General features: G+C 41.2%; 2 protein-coding genes across 2 annotated transcripts; one reads left to right on the top strand and one right to left on the bottom strand.

The window, feature by feature from the left end:
- On the top strand, positions 1–18,880 carry LOC109906939 (upstream stimulatory factor 2). The gene is given in 12 exon segments (XM_074933764.1): positions 1–38; positions 2,653–2,659; positions 7,013–7,046; positions 7,161–7,263; positions 7,444–7,560; positions 7,640–7,800; positions 9,382–9,392; positions 10,413–10,467; positions 14,762–14,856; positions 15,094–15,143; positions 15,145–15,214; positions 18,872–18,880. Coding segments are annotated over 12 exon segments (750 nt in total).
- A 1,903-nt stretch (positions 18,881–20,783) lies between these two features.
- LOC109906938 (free fatty acid receptor 3-like) lies at positions 20,784–21,976 on the bottom strand. The gene has a single exon (XM_020504756.2). It carries the CDS (start codon positions 21,974–21,976, stop codon positions 21,062–21,064), a length of 915 nt encoding a protein of 304 aa, XP_020360345.1. The 3' UTR covers positions 20,784–21,061.
- Positions 21,977–24,305: the final 2,329 nt, after the last annotated feature.

Here is a 24,305-nt window from a genome sequence, read left to right as displayed (position 1 = left end):
ATGGATATGGTTGAACAGAGTTTGGACAGCTATTAGAGGTAAGAAAACGCGTCCTATGCTCATCGCTCGTAATAACTTCCCAAGCATAGGCATCTTCTTCCTTAGCAACACATTAGCGTCACCTTTATTAATGTATTTTCAGTAATATATTTTGTTATTGGTTACATGAAACGGGCTATATTTTGCCCACGCTTGCATAATGTATTATTATTATTTTTTGTATTTTTTTTTTACAACGATTCCATTTTGATATCATTATGCAATATTCCACAATGGGTTTGATAATGATAATAATAATAATAATTGAAAGCCCTTCTGAACAGCACTGTTATGAGCTGTGCCTTAAAAAAGACTGCAGCCATAAGTGTTTTAGCCTCTGTTTGAAGGATTACGGGGGCGTTACCATTTGTCAATGTTTTGGAGGGAAAGTGTTGACCTGCTGATGCATGCAAGTTACATTGACTGATTATCCCAAAGTTAAGTTAGTATACATTTTACTGATTCAACTTTAGCAGACTATTATGCCACATTTCTTCCGCAAACACCAGGGGGCACTCTTGCTACTTATATCAGTGTACAGTACACAGTCAATTATAGTCCAGCGGATAGATTAAATAATTGTTACATTTTAGGATACAAGTATCAAACTTGGTACACTAATACTAGATACATTAAGGAACATTTTAAATATTGCAGGCAGTCTGGGAAGCCTACCAGTCAATCCAGATTTCCTGTTAGGGTAAAATCATTCCAAACAATATAACATTACAAAGTCATTGTTATATACCCACTAAATAAACCCCACTGATAATATAGACAATATTTCTGATAACAAAATACTCATAAGACTTTCATGGGGGTCACATTGAGGTAATTTTTACCATAGTTCAGCAGCTACAGGACAAAATGTAATAGAGTTTGTAATAGAGCCACCACATTTCACACTCATTTTCAATATGGTCGTTGAAAAATAGACTAAGAAGTTGGATTTGTGTGTGGTTCTGCAACAAATGAGACAAAGTACCACAGTATGAGTCATAATACCCATAAAACCTAGCGGTCAAACAGGGAAATGATTCTAGGGGTGTCTCCAATAAAAAAATATAAAAAGTCTTGGTCAACCTAGGTCTTCTGTTCTTTCGACCAATTGCTTGGTTTAAATTTTAAAACGTGTATTTTTCCCAATATAGCAACACTGTTTGTGTTTGTGTTTTAATAAAATACCCTATATATAGGCTACTGAACTTGTCTGATGCTTTTATTTATTTTATTTTATTTTACCTTTATTTAACCAGGTAGGCAAGTTGAGAACAAGTTCTCATTTACAATTGCGACCTTTAAGCACACTGTGATTAAATAATTAAGACACACAAATGGCTCAAGGGATCCAGAGATCAAGATAGCCTAACCAGATTATATATATATTTTTTAAATGTTCCCGACCCTCTTACCCCCGCTGCTGCCGGCCTTCGCTCCTGCTGTTAAGTTTCCTAATAGCCTACACCAGGGGTCGGCAACATTTTCCATTTTATCTTACCATTTCTAGTTGTGTTTTTTATAGGCACATTTTCACGGAACAGTTTCATTCAATTTATAATAAAGTCTTTATTTCAAAAGCATTTTCATGTAGTTAATCAAAATTCTAAAAGCAATTTATATTGGCAACTATGTAAAAATAGCCTACATAAAGCCAACAAATAAAAACATCTGCAACCTGCAGATAGAATCTATCCTGATAAAAATAAATATCCTATCAACAAACCTGAAACATTGTATCAACAATTAACTTGGGTCTAGCCTGAATTTGCACTAGCAAACTTTCAACATTGTATAAAATGTATAAAATATACTGGGCCCTCAGATTTACCCAGTCCAGCAGGCTCCGGACAGACATAGCTGTAGGCTATTTGCGCAAGGGATAAGAAGAATCAGATAGGCCTATTTAATTACGTTTCCACCGGATCAGAGTGTTGTGACGTTACTATCATTAATGTGATGACTGCTATTTATCGAATAATTACCTACTACATTGAAATATTACTCGATTAAATTAATCATGTAACAATGAACTCATTAGGAATTTGGGGCACCATGGCAGTTCTTTTTACGGAGTTTCTATCTCCCGACTTAAGCTCTAAAGATAATATAAATATATCTTACATCAGTAACAGTCAATTATTAGTTATTACCTCAGTCTCATTCTGAACATAGTTGACTTCGTAAATTTGCACAAACCCTTACCTAAGTGATGAATCAGCGATACACAAATTGGCTTAATTATTTATTTACTAACTAAATAATCACACAGAAATACAAACACACACATACACACGGTATAGGTTATTGATTACTAACATAATGCAATGAAAACACTCCCTAGTGGACTAACCCGTTATCACTGCTTGTTACACAATGGAAAGGGGGTGGGAAAGATAAAGAGCAGGGAGATACAAAGAGAGTGGACTTATCCTACATACATTTGGAAACTACGCTCACCGTAAATAGGAATATTTAGCACCCTAACAACCGGTCATTCGGATTAGAAATGCAACATATTTACGCTTAGATGTCTTTCTCTGTCGTCTCTCTGTTGAAACCACTCGGTCCGTCTATGGGAAGTAGTTCATGTAAGTCTCTGGTGTCCACCAGAAGTCACAATGTCCTTCTCAGTTGTAGACCTCTTTTGTTCTGGAGTATTTTTTAGAATGGATCCTTCAGGTTTACCACACGGTGGTGAGAGGGAACTGTCCTTCCCTCCCCTCTTTGGTCAATTGTCCTAGACTACTTTACACACCAGCTGCAGACGGTGCATGTTTGGTCTAGTCTTCACCTTCGTTACTCGTCGAGAGTTTCAGAGGGTCTTACCATGTTCTGGTCTTGTAGTTTTTACCATTTCTACATGTGGACCATGTCCTCACGTTCTCTGGTCTGTATTTAAATTCTCAGCGAGTCCTTTTAAGCACTCTGGCCTGAAAGACAGTTGCATCGTGTTTACACGAACTCTGACCTCATTAGGGGCGTGGCTTAGTTAGTGTGCAAGAGACATGAAAAACCATTAACTCATTATAAAACTAAAATCCTCAAACATTTACCTAGCTGATGGGTCCTTTTGATCCGCACCAATGAGAGTCAGTCATGACAAGAGCATGACTTTTTTCTCCTTTCACGGTGAGTGGTTATAGAAAGAGACCTGGAAAGATTTTTCAAATAGGCTACGTTGAGGAATTTTTGCCTTTCTCGCTGGATGTAAAAACAGACTGTTTACTTCCAGTTTGAGATGAAGAAAAAAATACACGCTGTACGCTGTATATTCAATAGGCGATGAGTTGAAAACTACAAACCTTAGATTTCCCACTTCCTGGTTGGATTTTTCTCAGGTTTTCGCCTGCCATATGAGTTCTGTTATACTCACAGACATCATTCAAACAGTATTAGAAACTTCAGAGTGTTTTCTGTCCAATACTACTAATAATATGCATATATTAGTAACTGGGCCTGAGTAGCAGGCAGTTTACTCTGGGCACGCTTTTCATCCGAACGTGAAAATGCTGCCCCCTATCCCAAACAGGATTTATGAAGGAAAGAGATTCCACAAATTAACTTTTAACAAGGCACACCAGTGAATTTAAATGCATTTCAGGTGACAAACTCATGAAGCTGGTTGAGGGAATGCCAAGAGTGTGCAAAGCTGTCAAAGGCAAAGAGTGGCTACTTTGAGAATCTCAAATATAACATATGTTGATTTGTTTAACACTTTTCTGTTACTACATGATTTCATGTGTGTAGATTTCATAGTTTTGATGTCTTCATTATTCTCTGTATAAAATAGTAAAAATAAAGAAAAACCCTTGAATTAGTAGGTGTGTCCAAACTTTTGACTGGTATCGTAAAGGTTTTAGACTGCTCAATTATAAAAAAAATCTTGGTTGACTTAACAGCCTGTCGACCAAACAATTGACCAGTCAACTAAATGGGGTCAGCCCTAAATGGTTCCAATAGTTTTTCCACCATTAATTTTTCACATAGGGGATTTTAGGCTTCCCCTACAGTGACGTTTTGATAACCGTGTAAATATCTCGACCAAGGTGATTTTTATCAATATATTTTCCTGTATTTACCCCCCCCCTCCCCACAAAAATATGCAACGCCAATTAGCTGCTAATGTGGCTATCATATAGAAATTCAACTGCCATGATGATCTGGATGAGACTGCCGAATCGAGGCAAAGGTAAGAATCTCTGGATGAAATAATGTTAACTACATTTAGTAATTCATAAATTGGCTCTATTTCCTTAAATGTACAATTCTGTGACATGTACACATTTACACAATACCTGTTTGCAAAGGTGTCAGCTAAAGATGACATGCAGGAATTTGTAGTCTTGATATCTACTTTGAGGCTAATTAGCATTTTCGAATATGAGAGTAAATAGAGCCAAATATATTGATAAAACTCACAATGTCCAAAAGAGATTTACACAGTTATTAAAACACATCCCTTATTTAAGTGTTTCAAAAATCCCATATGGGAAAAATGAATGGTGGAAAAAACATTTCCCTGTTTGACCACTAGGTTTTATGGGTTATGACACATCCACTGTGGGGCTTTATAAGCAAGTTGCATAACATAAAAGGTAAAGGTGATAAGGACGAATCTATTAAACCAATAAATCTCAAATAAGGAAATTGCATGACATCTTAACATTATGACTTAAACAAACAATTTTTTTATGAGCCTATCAAGGCAGTCCTGATAATTAGTGACAAGTGTGTGACATTTAGAGAGAGTCAACAGGTGAAATCAGCTTGGTTAATCAAGTTCATCTCAGTAGTATGCTGCTCCACTCTGAGGACGTTTGTACAGGTGCCAACCAGCTGTATAGGGCTATATTGGACACGATTCACATGGCCATATCTCCATAAATAATTGGTACATACAGCCCAATGATGTCTTAAAATGTTTGAGGGGGTCTGGAAAACAATAAAATGACCCAAAGATGCCATATACATATCCCTTAAAATCTTAGTAGAAAAGTGGTGAAAACGTCTGCCAACTCACTACTGTTGAAAATGTGTGCCAACTTACTACTGTTTGTACATTGTTTCATAGCTAGTTCCAATAGTTTACATGTAAACACTAAAAACTATTATGTGTGTTACCTGAAGTCTACTGATTGCAATGATATATAATGATATTCTGTTTTATGTCAATTTTAAGACAAATTACAGGAAACCTGTGTACACTTTTTATATTAAATCCCATTGTAAATGTACACTACATGAATGTAGACTAAAAGTATGTGAACACGTGCTCGTCGAACATCTCATTCCAAACTCATGGGCATTAATATGGAGTTGGTCCTCCCTTTGCTGCTATAACAGCCTCCACTCTTCTGAGAAGGATTTCCACTAGATGTTGGAACATTGCTGCGGGGACTTGCTTCCATTCAGCCACAACAGCATTAGTGAGGTTGCGCACTGATGTTGGCAATCAGTCCTGGCTCGCAGTCGGCGGTCCAATTCATCCCAAAGGTGTTCAATGGGGTTGAGGTCAGGGCCCTGTGCAGTACAGTGAAGTTCTTCCACACCATTTCTGTATGGACCTTGCTTTGTACACAGGGGCATTGTCATGCTGAAACAGTAAAGGCCCCAAACTGTTGCCACAAAATTGGAAGCACAGAATCGCCTAGAATGTCATTGTATGCTGTAGCTCTAAGATTTCCCTTCACTGGTACTAAGAGTCCTAGCCCGAATTGTGAAAAACAGCCCCAGACCATTATTCCGACTCCACCCAACTACATTAAAACAGATAACATTCTCATGGCATCCGCTAAACCCAGATTCGTCTGTCGAACTGTCAGAGGTTGAAGCGTGATTCATCACTCCAGAGAGGGTGTTTCCACTGCTCCAGAGTCCAATGGCACCACTCCAGCCGACACTTGGCATTGTGCATGGTGATCTTAGGCTTGTGTGCGGCTGCTCGGCCATGGAAACCCATTTCATGAAGCTCCCAACGAACAGTTCTTTTGCTGACGTTGCTTCCAGAGTCAGTGAGTGTTGCAACCGAGGACAGGCGATTTTTACTTGTGTGGCCTACCACTTCGCGACTGAGCCATTGTTGCTCCTAGACGTTTCCACTTCACAATAACAGCACTTACAGTTGACCAGGGCAGCTCTAACAGGGCAGAAATTTGATGAACTGACTTGTTGGAAAGGTGGCATCCTATGACGGTGGCATGTTGAAAGTCACTGAGCTCTTCAGTACGGGCTATTCTACTGCCAATGTTTGTCTAATGAGATTGCATGGCTGTGTGTTTGATTGTATAAACCTGTAAGCAACAAGTGTGGCAAAAATATCAGAATCCACTAATTTTGAAGGAGTCCACATACCTTTGGCCACGTAGCGTATAATATCCAGCTGATTGGTGGCCATAGCTGTCCATAATGAAAATGTCTGCCATGGGTGTAATGAACAAAATCTGTGATGGCTCGAGCCAAAAATATTTCACATTTTTCCCGTAGCTGTTGGACTATGTTGGAAATTACCTCAATATAACCCCCATGAAGGTCTTATAACCCCCATGAAGGTCGTATAACCCCCATGAAGGTCTTATAACCCCCATGAAGGTCAAGAGTATTCTATGGTCAGAATGATTGTCTATATTATTTGTGGAGTTTATTTAGTGGGTAGATAACATAAAGTTATTTTGATATTGTTTGGAATGATTCTACCCTATATATATTTTTTAATTAACAGGAAATCCGAATGGCAGCCATTTTATTAAATGGCCACCATGGTGACTGACATGCTTCCCAGACTGCCTCCAATCTTTAAAATGTTCCTTAAGGTATCTAGTATTAGTATACCAAGTTTGACACTTGTATCATGAAGTGGAAGGATCTCACGTATATATGGTTCTTATCCCTTGGAGTATTATTAATTTGCCTATAGTACACAGCTGTTTTAATTGAATATGAGTGTTTTAAAAGAACTCCCTTATCCCTCCATCAGTCACGGCAAACAGAGGAGGTTCTCCAATTGGAAGGTAGGCATCGGGTGTGCGATTTCCTCTGTTCAAATGCTGGAATTTTGAAATGTGTTTTTGTGAGAGAGAGATTGTGAAAGTGTGGATTCTAACGTGCTAGTGTGTTTTTCTCAGAGGGTGTGGTGACGGAGGAGCAGACTGCAGTTACCATACAGAGTGTACAGCAGGCCGCAGCTTTTGCAGATCATAATGTTCAATACCAGTTCTGCACAGAGGACAGGTGAGCTCAATCAATGACCCAGGCAATTTTGTCTATATTCTTTCTGATTGTATATTCTATTTATGGTTGTCCGCACCATTTCACCAGCTCAAATTCCTGGTACATCTAAATGTACTTGGAGTCTGATTCTATATGAAATGTTTGGCATATTCATGTCCTGACCACCTCCCCTTGACTTTCTTCACTCCAGTTGACCTATCATGTGGTCTAGGTGACAGATGACCAGCTAGAGGCAGCAGGCGACGGTACTGGGGCAGTCAGTGTGACATTTACTGGAGCACAGCAAGCAGTAGCATATATATGTGTGTGTGTGTGTGTGTGCACGCGTGGCGTACACAATATCATTTTAGTGAAGTATTGATGTTTCATTTACCTCTCTCCTCATTCAGAACCCCTTCAGTAATGGGGGTAGTCCTGCGGAGGAGATGGTGGGAGGGGAGATGCGTTTTGCCAATTTCTCTGCTGACACAGTCAGAGATGGGGCAGCCAAAGCAGTGATGGTGCAGTCTGACCCAACATTTACACAGGCCGGAGGTGAGTAGCTTTCTCACTCATCATTATTCACGATTCATTCAGGACTATTCCTAATCATAGTAGCATTCATGTAGAAGTGTTTAAAATCATATTATATTCTTGTTTACAGTAAAAGTGACTCCAAAATGACACAATACATTATTTACCATTAATTTCTATTGGGCACAAAATGATCTGAAACACAACCAAAACAAACAGCAAACAAGTTTGTAGAGTCACAAGCTTGATGTAGTCATTTCGTGCTAGGAATATGGGACTAAATACAAAACGTTTGACTTCTTTAATACACATATACAGTAAGTGAATTTGTCCCAATACTTTTCATCCCCTAAAATGGGGGGACTATGTACAAAAAGTGCTGTAATTTCTAGATGGTTTACTTGATATGGATGAAAATACCCTCAAATGAAAATACCCTCAAATAGTCATTGTATCATTTGAAATCCAAAGTGCTTGAGTGCAGTGCCAAAACAACAAAAAATATGTCACTGTCACAATAATTACGGAGGTCACTCTTTATTATTATTATTATTATTATTATATATATATTTTCAAATTCAGTTTTTAACCCTGTCTTCTGAGGGACCTTAGTTCTAATCAGTTTTGACCTAGTATCTAGGTGTGGCAGTATTTAGTCTGTAAATAGTTAGCATGTGAAGGTTAATGTGTGTAAACATGTATGGGCATAACCATAAATGCTGTAGTTCAGTGCCTCCACCTAATAAGTAATGTACCCCTAAAGACATGTATTTGCTTACTAGTAAGATGCCCACACAGTGAAAATAAACAAATGGATATCCTTTGAACTATGATAAAGAATGATCACAACAAACAAAATGTAAAGTTATTCATTATTATAAAAATCAAGACGTACCAATTCAGTTTCAATTATCAACACATTTAAATCACATCTATGTTAATTAGTAAGGACCTGGTACCAGGTTTTAATACCTAAGAGCACTCATATAAACAGTGGGGACACCCTTTAAACCAATAAAATAAGTAGAATACTCACGGCCCTGAATCCAGATCAGCTACGCGTGACCGATGAGAAGCGCGCGAATCCCCCTCGACTAAACGGGACTGGTCTCTTGTTTTACCACAACCAGTGTCTAATGTGACTCACATCACACCGAGCTCTGTGTCTCACAGCATCAAAAAGCGGAGACCATCCGATGACTGTTGAACCAGAAACAATTCCAATGCTGTCCTCACGGTGGTCAGGGATGCGGGGCTAGCTAAAGGTTCATCACTTTGGTTTACTCAGACCGCGTTACAACAACTTTGTAAAACAATCAAATAGCTGTCTTGCTAGCTCATGGAGTTCGAAGGATTGTCCTCCCTTCACTCTCTCTCACGTGTCTGACTGTTGCCTGGCAATGGTCTGTCCGCAAAATAGTTCCCACATTCAACACGGTAAATAATGCAGTCCATTAAAAAAACAGCTAAAAGTTGCATTCATTTGACTGAAATTAGTTTTGAGTATTGCCTTTATCACAATAGGGCCAGAGACGTTAAGTCACTAGTCTTTCTTGAGAATCCTATAAATCCCTGATTTGTACCCCCTCTCTCTGACACCAGGTCACTTCAATGTGATGATTGAGCCCACCTGATGTGTTGCAAGCTAGCACTCCACGGACCATTGCCCCTCGCACACACACGTACAGCTTCACCTGCCACACAGTTTAGTGTTCCATACACATTCATCACACCCCAATGCTCCCCCATCTACGTGGTTCGCCTCACTTCTCCCCCCAACTCCACATTGGAATGGACTTTCCCTAGCTAAACCTTCAGGAAATGATCCCCTCTGTATTTACCCTCCAATTTTTTGCGTGATTGGTTTGTGATTGTGTGTATCGTGACATAAAAATAAATTTAAATGGGAGAGAACAAAAACTGTCCCACTTACCTGCCATCCCCAGAGACCTTGGTGAAAAGTAGACTCTACAGCATGGCAGTTGAAATTGGTGAGGCCTACGTTTGCTTGCATCCCTAAAACTGCACCTCTCCCATCTTTGTTAGACAGACGTGTGGTTAATCCACTAGTCGTGATGAATCATACATCTTAGTGTCCCTGTCAGGTGAACGGGATGTATGTTATATTTAGATTTGGGTTATAGGATGACCGAAGGAGTCCTCTTTAATGGGGCAAGGAAACGTCTCGGTAACACTTTATTTGGATAGTCCGTAGAGCATCTACAGATGGGACTATCAGCAACATTTCAACTAACCCTTACCCTTATCCTAACCCTAAAAACTGTACACTTACCTTCTCAAGCAGTTGCTTATCAACAGATGGTCATGCTTATCAACAGATGGTCATACGATCAACACACTATCTGGACTATCCAAATAAAGTATGACCAACGTCTTCAAGTAGATTGTTTCAACTGTTGTGCACAAATGTAAAGTGTTGCCATGTCAAATAAATGGTGTCTTAAATGCAGTACGAGAAATAAGTGCTATAGGCAATTTGTTTATCTTTCTAATTTGAATTTGTGGACAATGTATTTGAATACACTGTCAATTTGTTTGTTTTTATGAGCGTAGGTTTTACGTAATGGTGACATTAAGTTTGACCATTTATTTGTCTTAGTCTCTCTATGCAGGAAGATGGATGCCCCCCTGGGCACCTAGGGATAAGAAGAGCACAACAAAATGAAAGTAAAAAATAATTTATCTGACAAATGGAGATTTAAAAGTAAAAGTTCAGACTTACTATGGGCATAGAGAGAAAAAGGAGAAGCCTTACTAAATGTTTTCATGTCATTTCCAAAATGATTTTGATTATCTTGTGTAAGTGGTATTGACTAACTTGACATACCCCACCATACCCCTGTCTGCGCATTATGCCCTGAATATATTCTACCATGCCCAGAAACCTGCTCCTCTTATTCTCTGTCCCCAACGCTCTAGGCGACCAGTTTTGATAGCCTTTAGCCGCACCCTCATACTACTCCTTCTCTGTTCCGCAGGTGATGTGGAGGTAAACCCAGGCCCTGCATGTCCCCAGGCACCCTCATTTGTTGACTTCTGTGATCGAAAAAGCCTTGGTTTCATGCATGTCAACATCAGAAGCCTCCTCCCTAAGTTTGTTTTACTCACTGCTTTAGCACACTCTGCTAACCCTGATGTCCTTGCTGTGTCTGAATCCTGGCTCAGGAAGGCCACCAAAAATTCAGAGATTTCCATACCCAACTATAACATCTTCCGCCAAGATAGAACTGCCAAAGGGGGCGGAGTTGCAGTTTACTGCAGAGATAGCCTGCAAAGTAATGTCATACTTTCCAGGTCCATACCCAAACAGTTCGAACTACTAATTTTGAAAATTACTCTCTCCAGAAATAAGTCTCTCACGGTTGCCGCCTGCTACCGACCCCCCTCAGCTCCCAGCTGTGCCCTGGACACCATTTGTGAATTGATCGCCCCCCATCTAGCTTCAGAGTTTGTTCTGTTAGGTGACCTAAACTGGGATATGCTTAACACCTCGCCAGTCCTACAATCTAAGCTAGATGCCCTCAATCTCACACAAATCATCAAGGAACCCACCAGGTACAACCCTAACTCTGTAAACAAGGGCACCCTCATAGACGTCATCCTGACCAACTGGCCCTCCAAATACACCTCCGCTGTCTTCAACCAGGATCTCAGCGATCACTGCCTCATTGCCTGTATCCGCTACGGAGCCGCAGTCAAACGACCACCCCTCATCACTGTCAAACGCTCCCTAAAACACTTCTGTGAGCAGGCCTTTCTAATCGACCTGGCCCGGGTATCCTGGAAGGACATTGACCTCATCCCGTCAGTTGAGGATGCCTGGTCACTTCCTCACCATTTTAGATAAGCATGCTCCGTTCAAAAAATGCAGAACTAAGAACAGATACAGCCCTTGGTTCACCCCAGACCTGACTGCCCTCGACCAGCACAAAAACATCCTGTGGCGGACTGCAATAGCATCGAATAGTCCCCGTGATATGCAACTGTTCAGGGAAGTCCGGAACCAATACACGCAGTCAGTCAGGAAAGCTAAGGCCAGCTTCTTCAGGCAGAAGTTTGCATCCTGTAGCTCCAACTCCAAAAAGTTCTGGGACACCGTGAAGTCCATGGAGAACAAGAGCACCTCCTCCCAGCTGCCCACTGCACTGAGGCTAGGTAACACGGTCACCACTGATAAATCCATGATTATCGAAAACTTCAATAAGCATTTCTCAACGGCTGGCCATGCCTTCCGCCTGGCTACTTCAACCTCGGCCAACAGCTCCGCCCCCCCCGCAGCTCCTCGCCCAAGCCTCTCCAGGTTCTCCTTTAACCAAATCCAGATAGCAGATGTTCTGAAAGAGCTGCAAAACCTGGACCCGTACAAATCAGCTGGGCTTGACAATCTGGACCCTCTATTTCTGAAACTATCTGCCACCATTGTCGCAACCCCTATTACCAGCCTGTTCAACCTCTCTTTCATATCGTCTGAGATCCCCAAGGATTGGAAAGCTGCCGCAGTCATCCCCCTCTTCAAAGGGGGAGACACCCTGGACCCAAACTATTACAGACCTATATCCATCCTGCCCTGCCTATCTAAGGTCTTCGAAAGCCAAGTCAACAAACAGGTCACTGACCATCTCGAATCCCACCGCACCTTCTCCGCTGTGCAATCTGGTTTCCGAGCCGGTCACGGGTGCACCTCAGCCACACTCAAGGTACTCAACGATATCATAACCGCCATCGATAAAAGACAGTACTGTGCAGCCGTCTTCATCGACCTTGCCAAGGCTTTCGACTCTGTCAATCACCATATTCTTATCGGCAGACTCAGGAGCCTCGGTTTTTCGGATGACTGCCTTGCCTGGTTCACCAATTACTTTGCAGACAGAGTTCAGTGCGTCAAATCGGAGGGCATGCTGTCTGGTCCTCTGGCAGTCTCTATGGGGGTGCCACAGGGTTCAATTCTCGGGCCGACTCTTTTCTCTGTGTATATCAATGATGTTGCTCTTGCTGCGGGCGATTCCCTGATCCACCTCTACGCAGACGACACCATTCTATATACCTTCGGCCCGTCTTTGGACACTGTGCTATCTAACCTCCAAACAAGCTTCAATGCCATACAACACTCCTTCCGTGGCCTCCAACTGCTCTTAAACGCTAGTAAAACCAAATGCATGCTTTTCAACCGGTCGCTGCCTGCACCCGCATGCCCGACTAGCATCACCACCCTGGATGGTTCCGACCTAGAATATGTGGACTATAAGTCTATAAGTACCTAGGTGTCTGGCTAGACTGCAAACTCTCCTTCCAGACTCATATCAAACATCTCCAATCGAAAATCAAATCAAGAGTCGGCTTTCTATTCCGCAACAAAGCCTCCTTCACTCACGCCGCCAAGCTTACCCTAGTAAAACTGACTATCCTACCGATCCTCGACTTCGGCGATGTCATCTACAAAATGGCTTCCAACACTCTACTCAGCAAACTGGATGCAGTCTATCACAGTGCCATCCGTTTCGTCACTAAAGCACCTTATACCACCCACCACTGCGACTTGTATGCTCTAGTCGGCTGGCCCTCGCTACATATTCGGCGCCAGACCCACTGGCTCCAGGTCATCTACAAGTCCATGCTAGGTAAAGCTCCGCCTTATCTCAGCTCACTGGTCACGATGGCAACACCCATCCGTAGCACGCGCTCCAGCAGGTGTATCTCACTGATCATCCCTAAAGCCAACACCTCATTTGGCCGCCTTTCGTTCCAGTACTCTGCTGCCTGTGACTGGAACGAATTGCAAAAATCGCTGAAGTTGGAGACTTTTATCTCCCTCACCAACTTCAAACATCAGCTATCTGAGCAGCTAACAGATCGCTGCAGCTGTACATAGTCTATTGGTAAATAGCCCACCCTTTTTCACCTACCTCATCCCCATACTGTTTTTATTTATTTACTTTTCTGCTCTTTTGCACACCAATATCTCTACCTGTACATGACCATCTGATCATTCATCACTCCAGTGTTAATCTGCAAAATTGTAATTATTTGCCTACCTCCTCATGCCTTTTGCACACATTGTATATAGACTCCCCCTTTGGTTTCTACTGTGTTATTGACTTGTTAATTGTTTACTCCATGTGTAACTCTTTGTTGTCTGCTCACACTGCTATGCTTTATCTTGGCCAGGTCGCAGTTGCAAATGAGAACTTGTTCTCAACTAGCCTACCTGGTTAAATAAAGGTGAAATAAAAAAATAAAAATAAAAAACTTCAGAATGGGAGTATGGCTCATGCTGTACAGTGGTTAGACTACAATTAGGGTGTGGAAATGTTAGGATTATTTTGCTCTTACTGTTCTACTGTAGCCTACTCCCGATTGGTCACGTTGTACAGTGCCATTATGGGCTATTAGCAGGACAATAGACTCTTGCCAAGAAGGAGGGTAGGGGGAGAATTGTTTCATCAAATGTATTTCTTAGTTAGGTTGGCTGTATCACAACCTGCTGTGATTGGGAGTCCCATAGGGCGGCGCACAATTGGCCCTGGTTTGGCCGGTGTAGGCGGTAATTGTAAATAAGAATTTGTTCTTAACTGACTTGCCTAATTAAATAAAGGTCACGTTATACAGCACCATATTTTCCTAACGGAAACACTGAGTTTTTTTTTTCTTGAAATAGAAACGCTATAATATTCTAATTAATTAAGCTACATTTCTTAAAATCAATCCATATACTATGTTCTTAAAAAAAGCTTTTACATTTTCTAGTACAGCCAATATTGAAGACTGCCAAATGCTTCTCAAAGATGCCCTCTGGTGGTCAAACTAGCACTAACTAGCATTAATGGCAACAATGGCTGACAATTAAATAACGTGCCTTAGGATTCTGTGGAAGCCTGCAAGGTGTGCTGCAGTATGACGCAACTTTTACAGGAAGAACCACTGTAGCTTTAACAACTAAGCTATGGGATTCTTGTATTTGCAGTGGAGAGGCGGAGAAGAGACAAGATCAACAACCGGATCATCACTCTCTCAAAGATCATCCTAGACTGCAACATAGACAGTACTAAGACTGGAGCAGTGGGTGTGGTAAATTATATCATTTAAGACGTTTACAGACTTTATGGGATGGTTTCCTGGACACAAATTACGCCTAGTCCTGGACAAGAAAGCATGCTCAATCGAAACACTCCATTGAAATAGGTTTTTAGTCCAGAAGTAGGCTTAATCTGTGTCTGAGAAACTCACCCACAATGGCAGATTGTGCGAAATCATGTTTTCTTACAATATAAGTCATGTGGGACCTTGTCTCTTTAGAAGAAAGGAGGGATCTTGTCGAAAGTGTGTGACTACTTTTGGGAGCTGAGACCAGCGACTGCAGGACCACTTCAAAGAGGTGTTGAGAGTTCAGGCGGACAACCAGCTACTCAAACAACAGGTGCACACATATACAGTGCATTTGGAAAGTATTCAGACCCCTTCCCCTTTTCCACATTTTGTTATGTTACAACCTTATTCTAAAATGGATCCTCATCAATCTACACACAATGCCCCATAATAGAAAAGCCTTTATTTTGTGCCAATTTATAAAAAATAAAAAAGTAATACCTTAATTACACAAGTATTCAGACCCTTTGCTATGATACTCGAAATTGAGCTCAGGTGCATCCTGTTTCCATTGATCATCCATGAGATGTTTCTACAACTTGGAGTCCACCTGTGGTAAATTAAATTGATTGGACATGATTAAGGCAGGCACACCTGTCTATATAAGGCCCCACAGTTGTCAGAGCAAAAACCAAGCCATGAGGCCGAAGGAATTGTCCGTAGAGCTTCGAGACAGGATTGTGTCGAGGCACATATCTGGGGAAGGGTACCAAAAAATGTCAGCAGCATTGAAGGTCCCCAAGAACACAGTGGCCTCCATAATTTTTAAATAGAAGTTTGGAACCACCAAGACTCTTCCTAGAGCTGGCCACCTGGCCAAACTGAGCAATCGGGGGAGAAGGGCCTTGGTCAGGGAGGTGACCAAGAACCCGATGGTCACTCTGACAGAGCTCCAGAGTTCCTTTGTGGAGATGGGAGAACCTTCCAGAAGGACAAACATCTCTGCAGCACTCCACCAATCAGGCTTTAGTGGCCAGACGGAAGCCACTCCTCAGTAAAACGCACACAAAGCCCGCTTTGAATTTGCCGTAAAGCACCTAAAGGACTCTCAGAACATGAGAAACAAGATTCTCTGGTCTGATGAAACCAAGATTGAACTTTTTTGGCCTTAATGCCAAGCGTCACGTCTGGAGGAAACCAGGCACAGTGAAGCATGGTGGCAGCATCATGCTGTGTGGATGTTTTTCAGCAGCAGGGACTGGGAGACTAGTCAGGATCGAGGGGAAGATGAATGGAGCAAAGTACAGAGAGATCCTTGATGAGAACCTGCTCCAGAGCGCTCAGGACCACAGACTGGGGCGAAGGTTTACCTTCCAACAGGACAACGACCCTAAGCACACAGCCAGGACAACGCAGGAGGGGCTTCGGGACAAGTCTCTGAATATACTTGAGTGGCACAGCCAGAGCCTTGACTTGATGCCACTTGTTAAATCCACTTCAATCAGTGTAGATGAAGGGGAGGACACTGGTTAAAGAAGGATTTTTAAAGCTTTGAGACAATTGAGACATGGATTGTGTATTTGTGCCATTCAGAGGGTGAATGAGCAAGACAATACATGTAAGTGCCTTTGAACAGGATATGGTAGTAGTTGCCAGGCGCATCAGTTTGTGTCAAGAACTTCAATGCTTCTTGGTTTTTCTCGCTCAACAGTTTCCCATGTGTATTAAGAATGGTCATCCAGTCAACTTGACACAACTGTGAGAAGCATTTGCGTCAACATGGGCCAGCTGTGTTCCCTGTGGAACACTTTTGACACCTTGTAGAGTCCATGCCGTGACGAATTGAGGTTGTTCTGCGGAGGGTGTGTGGGGGGGGGGGGGGGGTTGCAACTCATTAGCAGGAAGTTGTTCCTAATGTTTGTAAGGGAACACCCCCCTGAAATGGACAAAAATTTATGGGAAGTCATTGGCACTGGACAAACCATATACACGGTGTCTAATACCACTCAATTCGGCGTCGTTTCATTCAAAGTTGATTGCTAATGCCATATGGCAAATGCCAGGAGTAACACTTTGAAAATCCAACAGGTGGCGAGCGCGCTCCACCGTGGTTTTTCATGTTGCAAATGCAACACAAGTCATCCAAAAGCAAAATTTTGAAAAAGTTTTTTTATTTTTTCAAAAACCTAGCAACCCTTTAAAAAAGTGCTTTCTGGACAGTTTTTCGAAATTCTTTCGATTTCTTTTGTCAATTACACATGTGTAAGAACTGTATGAATTTTTGTCCAATTTATTATCTTTTTTTTTTTATTATTTACTTGCCATTAGGCATATGTTTTGTCCATTTGCAATATGATTTCATTGGAAGTCGAAAGTCAAAAGTCAAATATAGCAGAAATTTTGAAAAAACTATACACCCTTAAAAAAGTGCTTTAAAAAACATACTTTAGTCATATTTTATTATCAGAATTTTTTAAAAACTTGTGCATAAGGCATATGTTTTCGCCATTTGCAATATGATTTCATAGGAAGTCAAAAGTCAAAGTCAAAAGTAACTTTTTTGGGGCCCAAATGCCATAAGAAATTTGACATGCTCAAAAATCCTGCAGAAATGCTAAATTGACTGGCCTGATGAACTCGGGATGGCTGGGCAGTGATAGTTGTTCCTTTCCATCACTCATTGTGTTGATTTCATCATGTCCATTTGGTGATGTTTTTTTCACTATCGAATCATATTGCAAATGCACGTGCATTTGCAATATGTTTCAATGGGCATTTACCATCACGAATTTGGCATGCTCAAAAGTCAAACTATACTTTGTTCAAACTATACTTTTGTCAACTTTTATTATCATAATTTTTTTTTAACTTGTGCATGAGGCATATGTTTTGTCCATTTGCAATATGATTTCATAGGAAGTCAAAGTCAAAAGTCACTTTTTTGGGGGCCAAATGCCATAAGAAATTTGACATGCTCAAAAATCCTGCAGAACTGCAACATTGACTGGTATGATGAACACAGGATGGCCGGGCATTGATAGTGGTTCTTCTCCATCGCTCGTTGTGTTGATTTCATTATGTCCATTTGTTTATGTTTTCTCACTTGCAAATTCACTGTGCATTTGCAATATGGTTCAATGGGCATTTACCATCACGAATTGGTGATGGTACTTCACTGTTTAAACATATTGCAAATGGACAAGAGTCACCAGCAAGTCACCGTGCATCAGTCAATTAGATATAATTCTGACACCAAACTGATACAAACTGACACCAATCCCACTTTTTCCAACTCGTTTAGTAGCCAACTATCACATACTACAGAGCTGGCCCAAAATTCACAACGCCTTCTATTCAAACCATAATAAAAAAGTAAAACACGTAGTTACGTTCCAGCTGCGGGTCCAGTTCTGATGTTATGTGTAGGCCTAGCTGAGGCGACCCCGAATCCCAAGTTTCGACTCGATATGTCATTTGGTGCCCAAGCAAGACCCTAATTGGTGCTGAAAATCCCCTTTTTTCCATGACTTGCTACGGGGTCCTTGAATGAGCTATCGGACAGAAACGTTGGGGTCCGCCTATATGGGCCGAGACGGTCGCAATGCACCTAGTCTTGCGGCTCTGGGACATTTCTAAATGTCGTCATTTACGTGATGCAAAAATGAATTGAAGTTATTGCAAATGTACGAGGCTGTTTCTCGGTCCGAGAACCTTCTAGAGCCACGTAACTCACCACGCACTATCGACCTGAGGTCTAGAACAGGTTTCTAAAGTTTCGGAACTCTAGGTCTGACGGTTCTTTTTTAGCTCGAACAAAGCTAACTATTGCAGGCACTGTCTGTCTCTACGCACCCCAATACGTCCCTCCTGTGTGTGATTTAGTTTTTCTTTGAAATTTTATGGGAAGTGATTTACAGTTCATGGGGGTTGCCTAATCACACATATGAAGTTTTGGAAAGATCTGACTTTTTTTAACCCTTCGAAACAGCCCCTGTGACACCAATTAAACACATATCCTGTTTGGGGTATGCCTTTACAGAACCCTGAGTTTTAAGTCTTTACGTTAAGAACTGAGTTATTTACGGAGGGTTTGGTGAGTGTGTGTCATTTCAGAAAATCACAGAAAATCACAGAAATCTCACAGAGCTCCGCAGCACACTTTAAAAAGATTCGTATGAACACCCTGCAACTGGATCTGTAACTGTTTAAAAAAATATATATATTTTTGAACATCACCAATTTGACATTGTACGATTTCTCTTAAATGACGATAGATAAATGGCTGGTTATTTTTTTATTGACACCGGAGGCTCCTTGATATTTTCATTTTGGACCTTTAATCCCAGAAAAATGGCCATAACTCAAAAACCGTTGAGGCCTAGACGCCATCTTGTTCGGGGCCAACTGCCCATTATGCCAAACCTACGCTCACCAAGTTTCGGCCTCGAAATATTTTCCGTTTTGGAGATAAGGCCATGTCGTGATTCGTGATGTTTTGTACATTTGCAAATGATTGCTTATGCCCTCTTGTGGGATTTACCGGGACAGCGGAAAAATGACCAAAATTTGATTATTTTATAAAACGGAAACTGAATGTCCGAGAGAGTTCGTTTGATGACTTCCCAGTAGATCCGGCCCTGCTGCACGGCCCGATGCCGTTTTTAGAAACATTTTTGGACGTCTAGTAAGGGATCGTACATTTGCAATATGGACTTTCTCACTAACCATATGGCGAATGTCAAAATGTTCCCTTAAGGTATGGTATACTTAATGTAGTTGCTGTGTAATTTGGAGCTTGTAGCTGATTTGTCTTGTATTGCCAATAGAGCTGTCACCGATTGAAAATAATCTTTGATGACCGACTCAAGGAGCTTGAGACCAAGATAACCAGAAGAAGTCTTAGGCTACAAATGTGCCGTCTGCAAAAAACTCAGGCGGATACACAGTGAGATGAAAGGGGATGTCTGGCATTATATGTTAATAGTAATAAACATACACTTCAGGAAATCAGATTTGTTATAAAATATTAGTTATTAGTGTTGCACCATTGTTCTGACATAATATTACTATGTACAATTTCAGTAGCACATCAGTGGAGGCTGGTGGGAAGAGCTATAGGAGGTCAGGCTCATTGTAAGGGCTGGAATGGAATAAATGGAACGGTATCAAACACAAATATATGGGAAAACACATTTTTGACTCTGTTCCATTTGTTCCATTCCGGCCACTACAATGAGCCTGTCCTCATATAGCTCCTCCCACAAGCCTCCACTGTAGCACATATGTGTCTTAGAGTGATGGACTGTGCCATCCCTGCGGCCTCCGCAATGGATTAATCCACTGAGACAGGCACGAAACAGGCAGGTGTCTCGTGTGGCATAAAAAAAAACAACTCACCAGTCGACTAAATGGGGTCAGCCCTAATTGCCAATCTGCCTTGTCAAACAAGGCACTCATTTATTTCCCTCTGAATTCAATCCCATTGAATCTATAATGTTACTGGGTGTACAATTTGTAAACTAATAATGAACAATTTGTAAACTAATAACGAACATAACTAGTTCACAGGACACTATAAAGAGCAGTTATCTGTATTTATCAAGACCGGCACAAAAGAGAGCGGTTGTCGATTTGTTTACAGTTCCTAGCAACGGAAAGACGAGCATGAGACGCTGTGAGTCAGCGCTGTATAATCTCCCCATGTTTGCACATCCTATTTACACGCTTGTTACACAAAATTAACTCAAAATTGGACATCTTTCACACCCACCTCTGTGCTCTTATAGCTTATGGTTCTAATTTATTTATTCCAAGCCCCATAAAACAAGTATATTTTTTATTGGATGTAACCTACTGGTTAGAGCACATGTACTGTAAAATAAACTATTTAAGTAATACGGATGATCGATTTATTCATGACTTTTTACATTAAATATAAATATGGTTTGTGGAGGTATGGGTAATGGTTATACTATAATTGTGGTACAGCTTTAGGGAATGTAATTTATCATAGATGATCTTTTCCAACAGTTACATAACATAACAGAGTATACCTAATACATATAATATACATAATTGCACTGAACATACATACATCTTCATGCATGACTAATTGGAACATAAACACTCAAGGAGGGCATGTTTTTCTGTATTTATCAGTCTTGGAGGATGACCCCTATCAGACTTGACCCCTCTCACACTTTAAAATGTGTAGTGTAGCCACGAAGCTCCTGAAGCAGTGACTGAGCATGCTCCTGACAGCCACCGAGGAGAAATAGAAGATGATGGGGTCTAGGCAGGCGTTGAGGGTACTAGAGAGCAATGCTACATCCCTCCAACTCTCGCTGTCTTTCCGGATGAACCCCACCACGTGGGATACATTGTAGGGCCCAAAGCAGAGGGCAAACACCAACAGGGTGCCCAGTGCCAGCCCAATGGCCCGCAGGCGCCGCCGCCGCCCGATGTTGGGCAGCCGAGACAGGATACGGATGAAGTTGACATAGCAGAAGGTGCAGACCAGGAAGGGGACGCAGAAGAGGACCAGGAATAGCTCCAGACGCACTGGGAGAAGGATGTTGAGCTGGCCTTGGGTGAAGTTTAGGTAGCACGTTGTCGGGGGATCGTCCATAATGGTCCCATTGCTATATATCCTGTGGGAGCAGGGCACAATGTACACGACGCTAAGGTTCAGTGATGACACCACCCAACATATGATACTGGCCACCACAGCATAGCGTGGCCTGTGACACAGGGCGTATCTGATAGGGAAGGCCACACCAAGGTAGCGCTCCACACTCACTGCGGTCAGGAGGAGGGTGCTGTTGTAGATGGTGGAGTAGAACAGGAAACCAGTGACTGGACACAAGAAGAAGGGGAGGTTCCAGTTCATGTCATCAACAGCCTCCTTCATCTTGAAGGGCAGGAAAGCGAGGAAGATGAGGTCGGAGATGGTCAGGTTGAGGAGCAGGATGTCGATGGGTGCAGGTTTGCGGCGCACCTTTTGGCAAAAGGTGCAGAATGCCAGGATGTTGGCAGGTACCCCAATCAGGAAGGTGGTAATGTAAACAGACAGCAACAGATGAGTGATCGGCATGGCGATTAGCCTACTTCATCAGTCTCAGACACTTGAGGACTCACGACACAACTGGAAAGAGAAAAGGGTGAAAAATAGCTTATCAAGTTTCATAATAAGTTGCATGGACTCACTCAGTGTGCAATAATAGTGCTTAACATGGTTTTTAATGTCTACCTCATCTTTGTACCCCACACTTACTCCACAATACTAACCTAATTGACAGAGTGAAGAGAAGGAAGCCTATAGAGGATACAAATATTCCAAATCATGCATCCTGTTTGCAAATGGACTTTTGTCCTGAATACAAAGTGTTATGTTGGGACAAATCCAATAGAACACATTACTTAGTACCACTCTACATATTTTCAAGCAGAGTGGTGACTGCATCATGTTATGGGTATGCTTGTAATCTTTATGGACAGGAGTTTTTCAGGATGAAAAATAAATGGAATGTAGCTAAGCACAGGCAAAGTCCTAGAGAAAAACCTGGTTCAATTTGCTTTCCACCAGACACTGGGAGATAAATTCACCTTTCAGAGGACAATTACCTAAAGCTCAAGGCCAAATCTACAATGGAGTTGCTTACCAAGAAGACAGTGAATCTTCCTGAGTGGCCGAATTACAGTTTTGACTTAAATCTGCATTAAAATCTATGGCACGACTTGAAAATGGTTGTCTAGCAATGATCAACAACCAACTTGAATAATTTTGAAAAGAATAATAGGTAAATATTGTACAATCCAGGTGTGCAAAGCTCTTAGAGACTTACCCAGAAACACTCACAGTTGGAATCGATACCAAAGGGGATTTTAACACGTATTAACTCAGGGGTAAGATCATTTATGTAAATTAGATATTTCTTTATTTTATTTTCAATACATTTTCACTTTGTCATAATGGGGTATTGTGAGTATGAACACTTTCTGAAGGCACTGTGTGTTACCGAAAAGGTGTACCATAAAAATATCTCATGAGATACTAACTTTCAGACTATATCTGTCAGCAGTAGGAAACACTACACGTCAGCCATCTTTTTGTCTGCTTTTGTGTTTTGATTTGATTGTTCACCTGTATAAAACATAAGCCTCAACTTTGGGGTTATTTATAAAAATGGAGTTACTGTTAAATGTATCACCTGTGTTCTGAAGAAGTTACATCTTTAGAAGAGATTGGATTGATGCAAATTCAGAATTGACTTAGAATGCTAACAAGATATACAGTAAAAGAGTGAATAGATGCTATTCAATATTAATTTCACAGCGGGTAAAAGTAGATGATACATTCTGTTGTGGTGAAGTTTTGTGAATAACCCATCTTTTTTTACTGATACCTCATTCATACTGTAACTAATGTGAGAGGAAAGGTGTCCGTTTTCTAATGACAAACTCACCTCCATGGATCTTGAAAATCTGTATCCCCATGATCACGATGTTATCCGATTGGATCCTCAAATGTACTGGCAGCACAAAGTGTCTGCCGGATGCTGATTGTCAGATCAAATCAGACCACTCCTCCCTCACTGCATTACCCACTGCCAAGTGTCTGTGATGTGATATGCTGCGCAAATTTAATAAACTCCTGTCACAATCTTTGCTTCCATAAGCTCTCCAAACATTGTCTCTCAGCAACCCTTGAATGTCCAATGTAATGTATCTCAGATAAATTTACAGGGAAATGTGTTGCAATCACATTAAGATCAGTGTAAAATAACATGGCAGATAGTTGGTCAGCAATGAAATCATTGGGCTTTGATTGTGAAAATATGAGATATTGGAATAATCTGGGAATAATCAGATGTTTCTGCCCACCAGATGGCAGAGTCAATCACATATGCTTTTAAACTGCTTATGTTGTTATGGACAGTTATATCTTCAATATGCATCTTGGAACTGGATAAGGACGCGCGCAGCACTCCGGGCCAAGGGCACAGTGGACACTGTCCGCAAAAGGCATGGATTTTTTTAGGGTCCATTATGGCCACACAGAGGGGATGCTGCCGGGAAATTAGAGGAATTAGCAAGTGCTTGTCAAATTGCAAATGAGAGACTGATGAAGTGTGTACAGCCTGAGCAACAGTTCATGCCTTTCTTTAAACTTTTTTTCAAAACATCATTAGAGCCTTACAATGTATTCAAAATCAAAACATAAGTCAACGCTTGTAGAACAACTAAAGTTACATAAATAACTCTAAATGAAGCATATAGGGGGACATGTTTCTTTGTTAACCACTCAACACAGAACAGCCGCATGTGAACACTCCCTCAAATCGTTTGGAGAAAATATCCTTTCTATTTTATCCAGCGTTGTTCAATTGTATTCTAAATACTATAAAATAATATAAAATAAT

Source organism: Oncorhynchus kisutch, linkage group LG17 (genome assembly GCF_002021735.2).
Source record: "Oncorhynchus kisutch isolate 150728-3 linkage group LG17, Okis_V2, whole genome shotgun sequence".
Taxonomy (NCBI): domain Eukaryota; kingdom Metazoa; phylum Chordata; class Actinopteri; order Salmoniformes; family Salmonidae; genus Oncorhynchus; species Oncorhynchus kisutch.
This window is presented reverse-complemented; position numbering and strand designations above follow the sequence as displayed.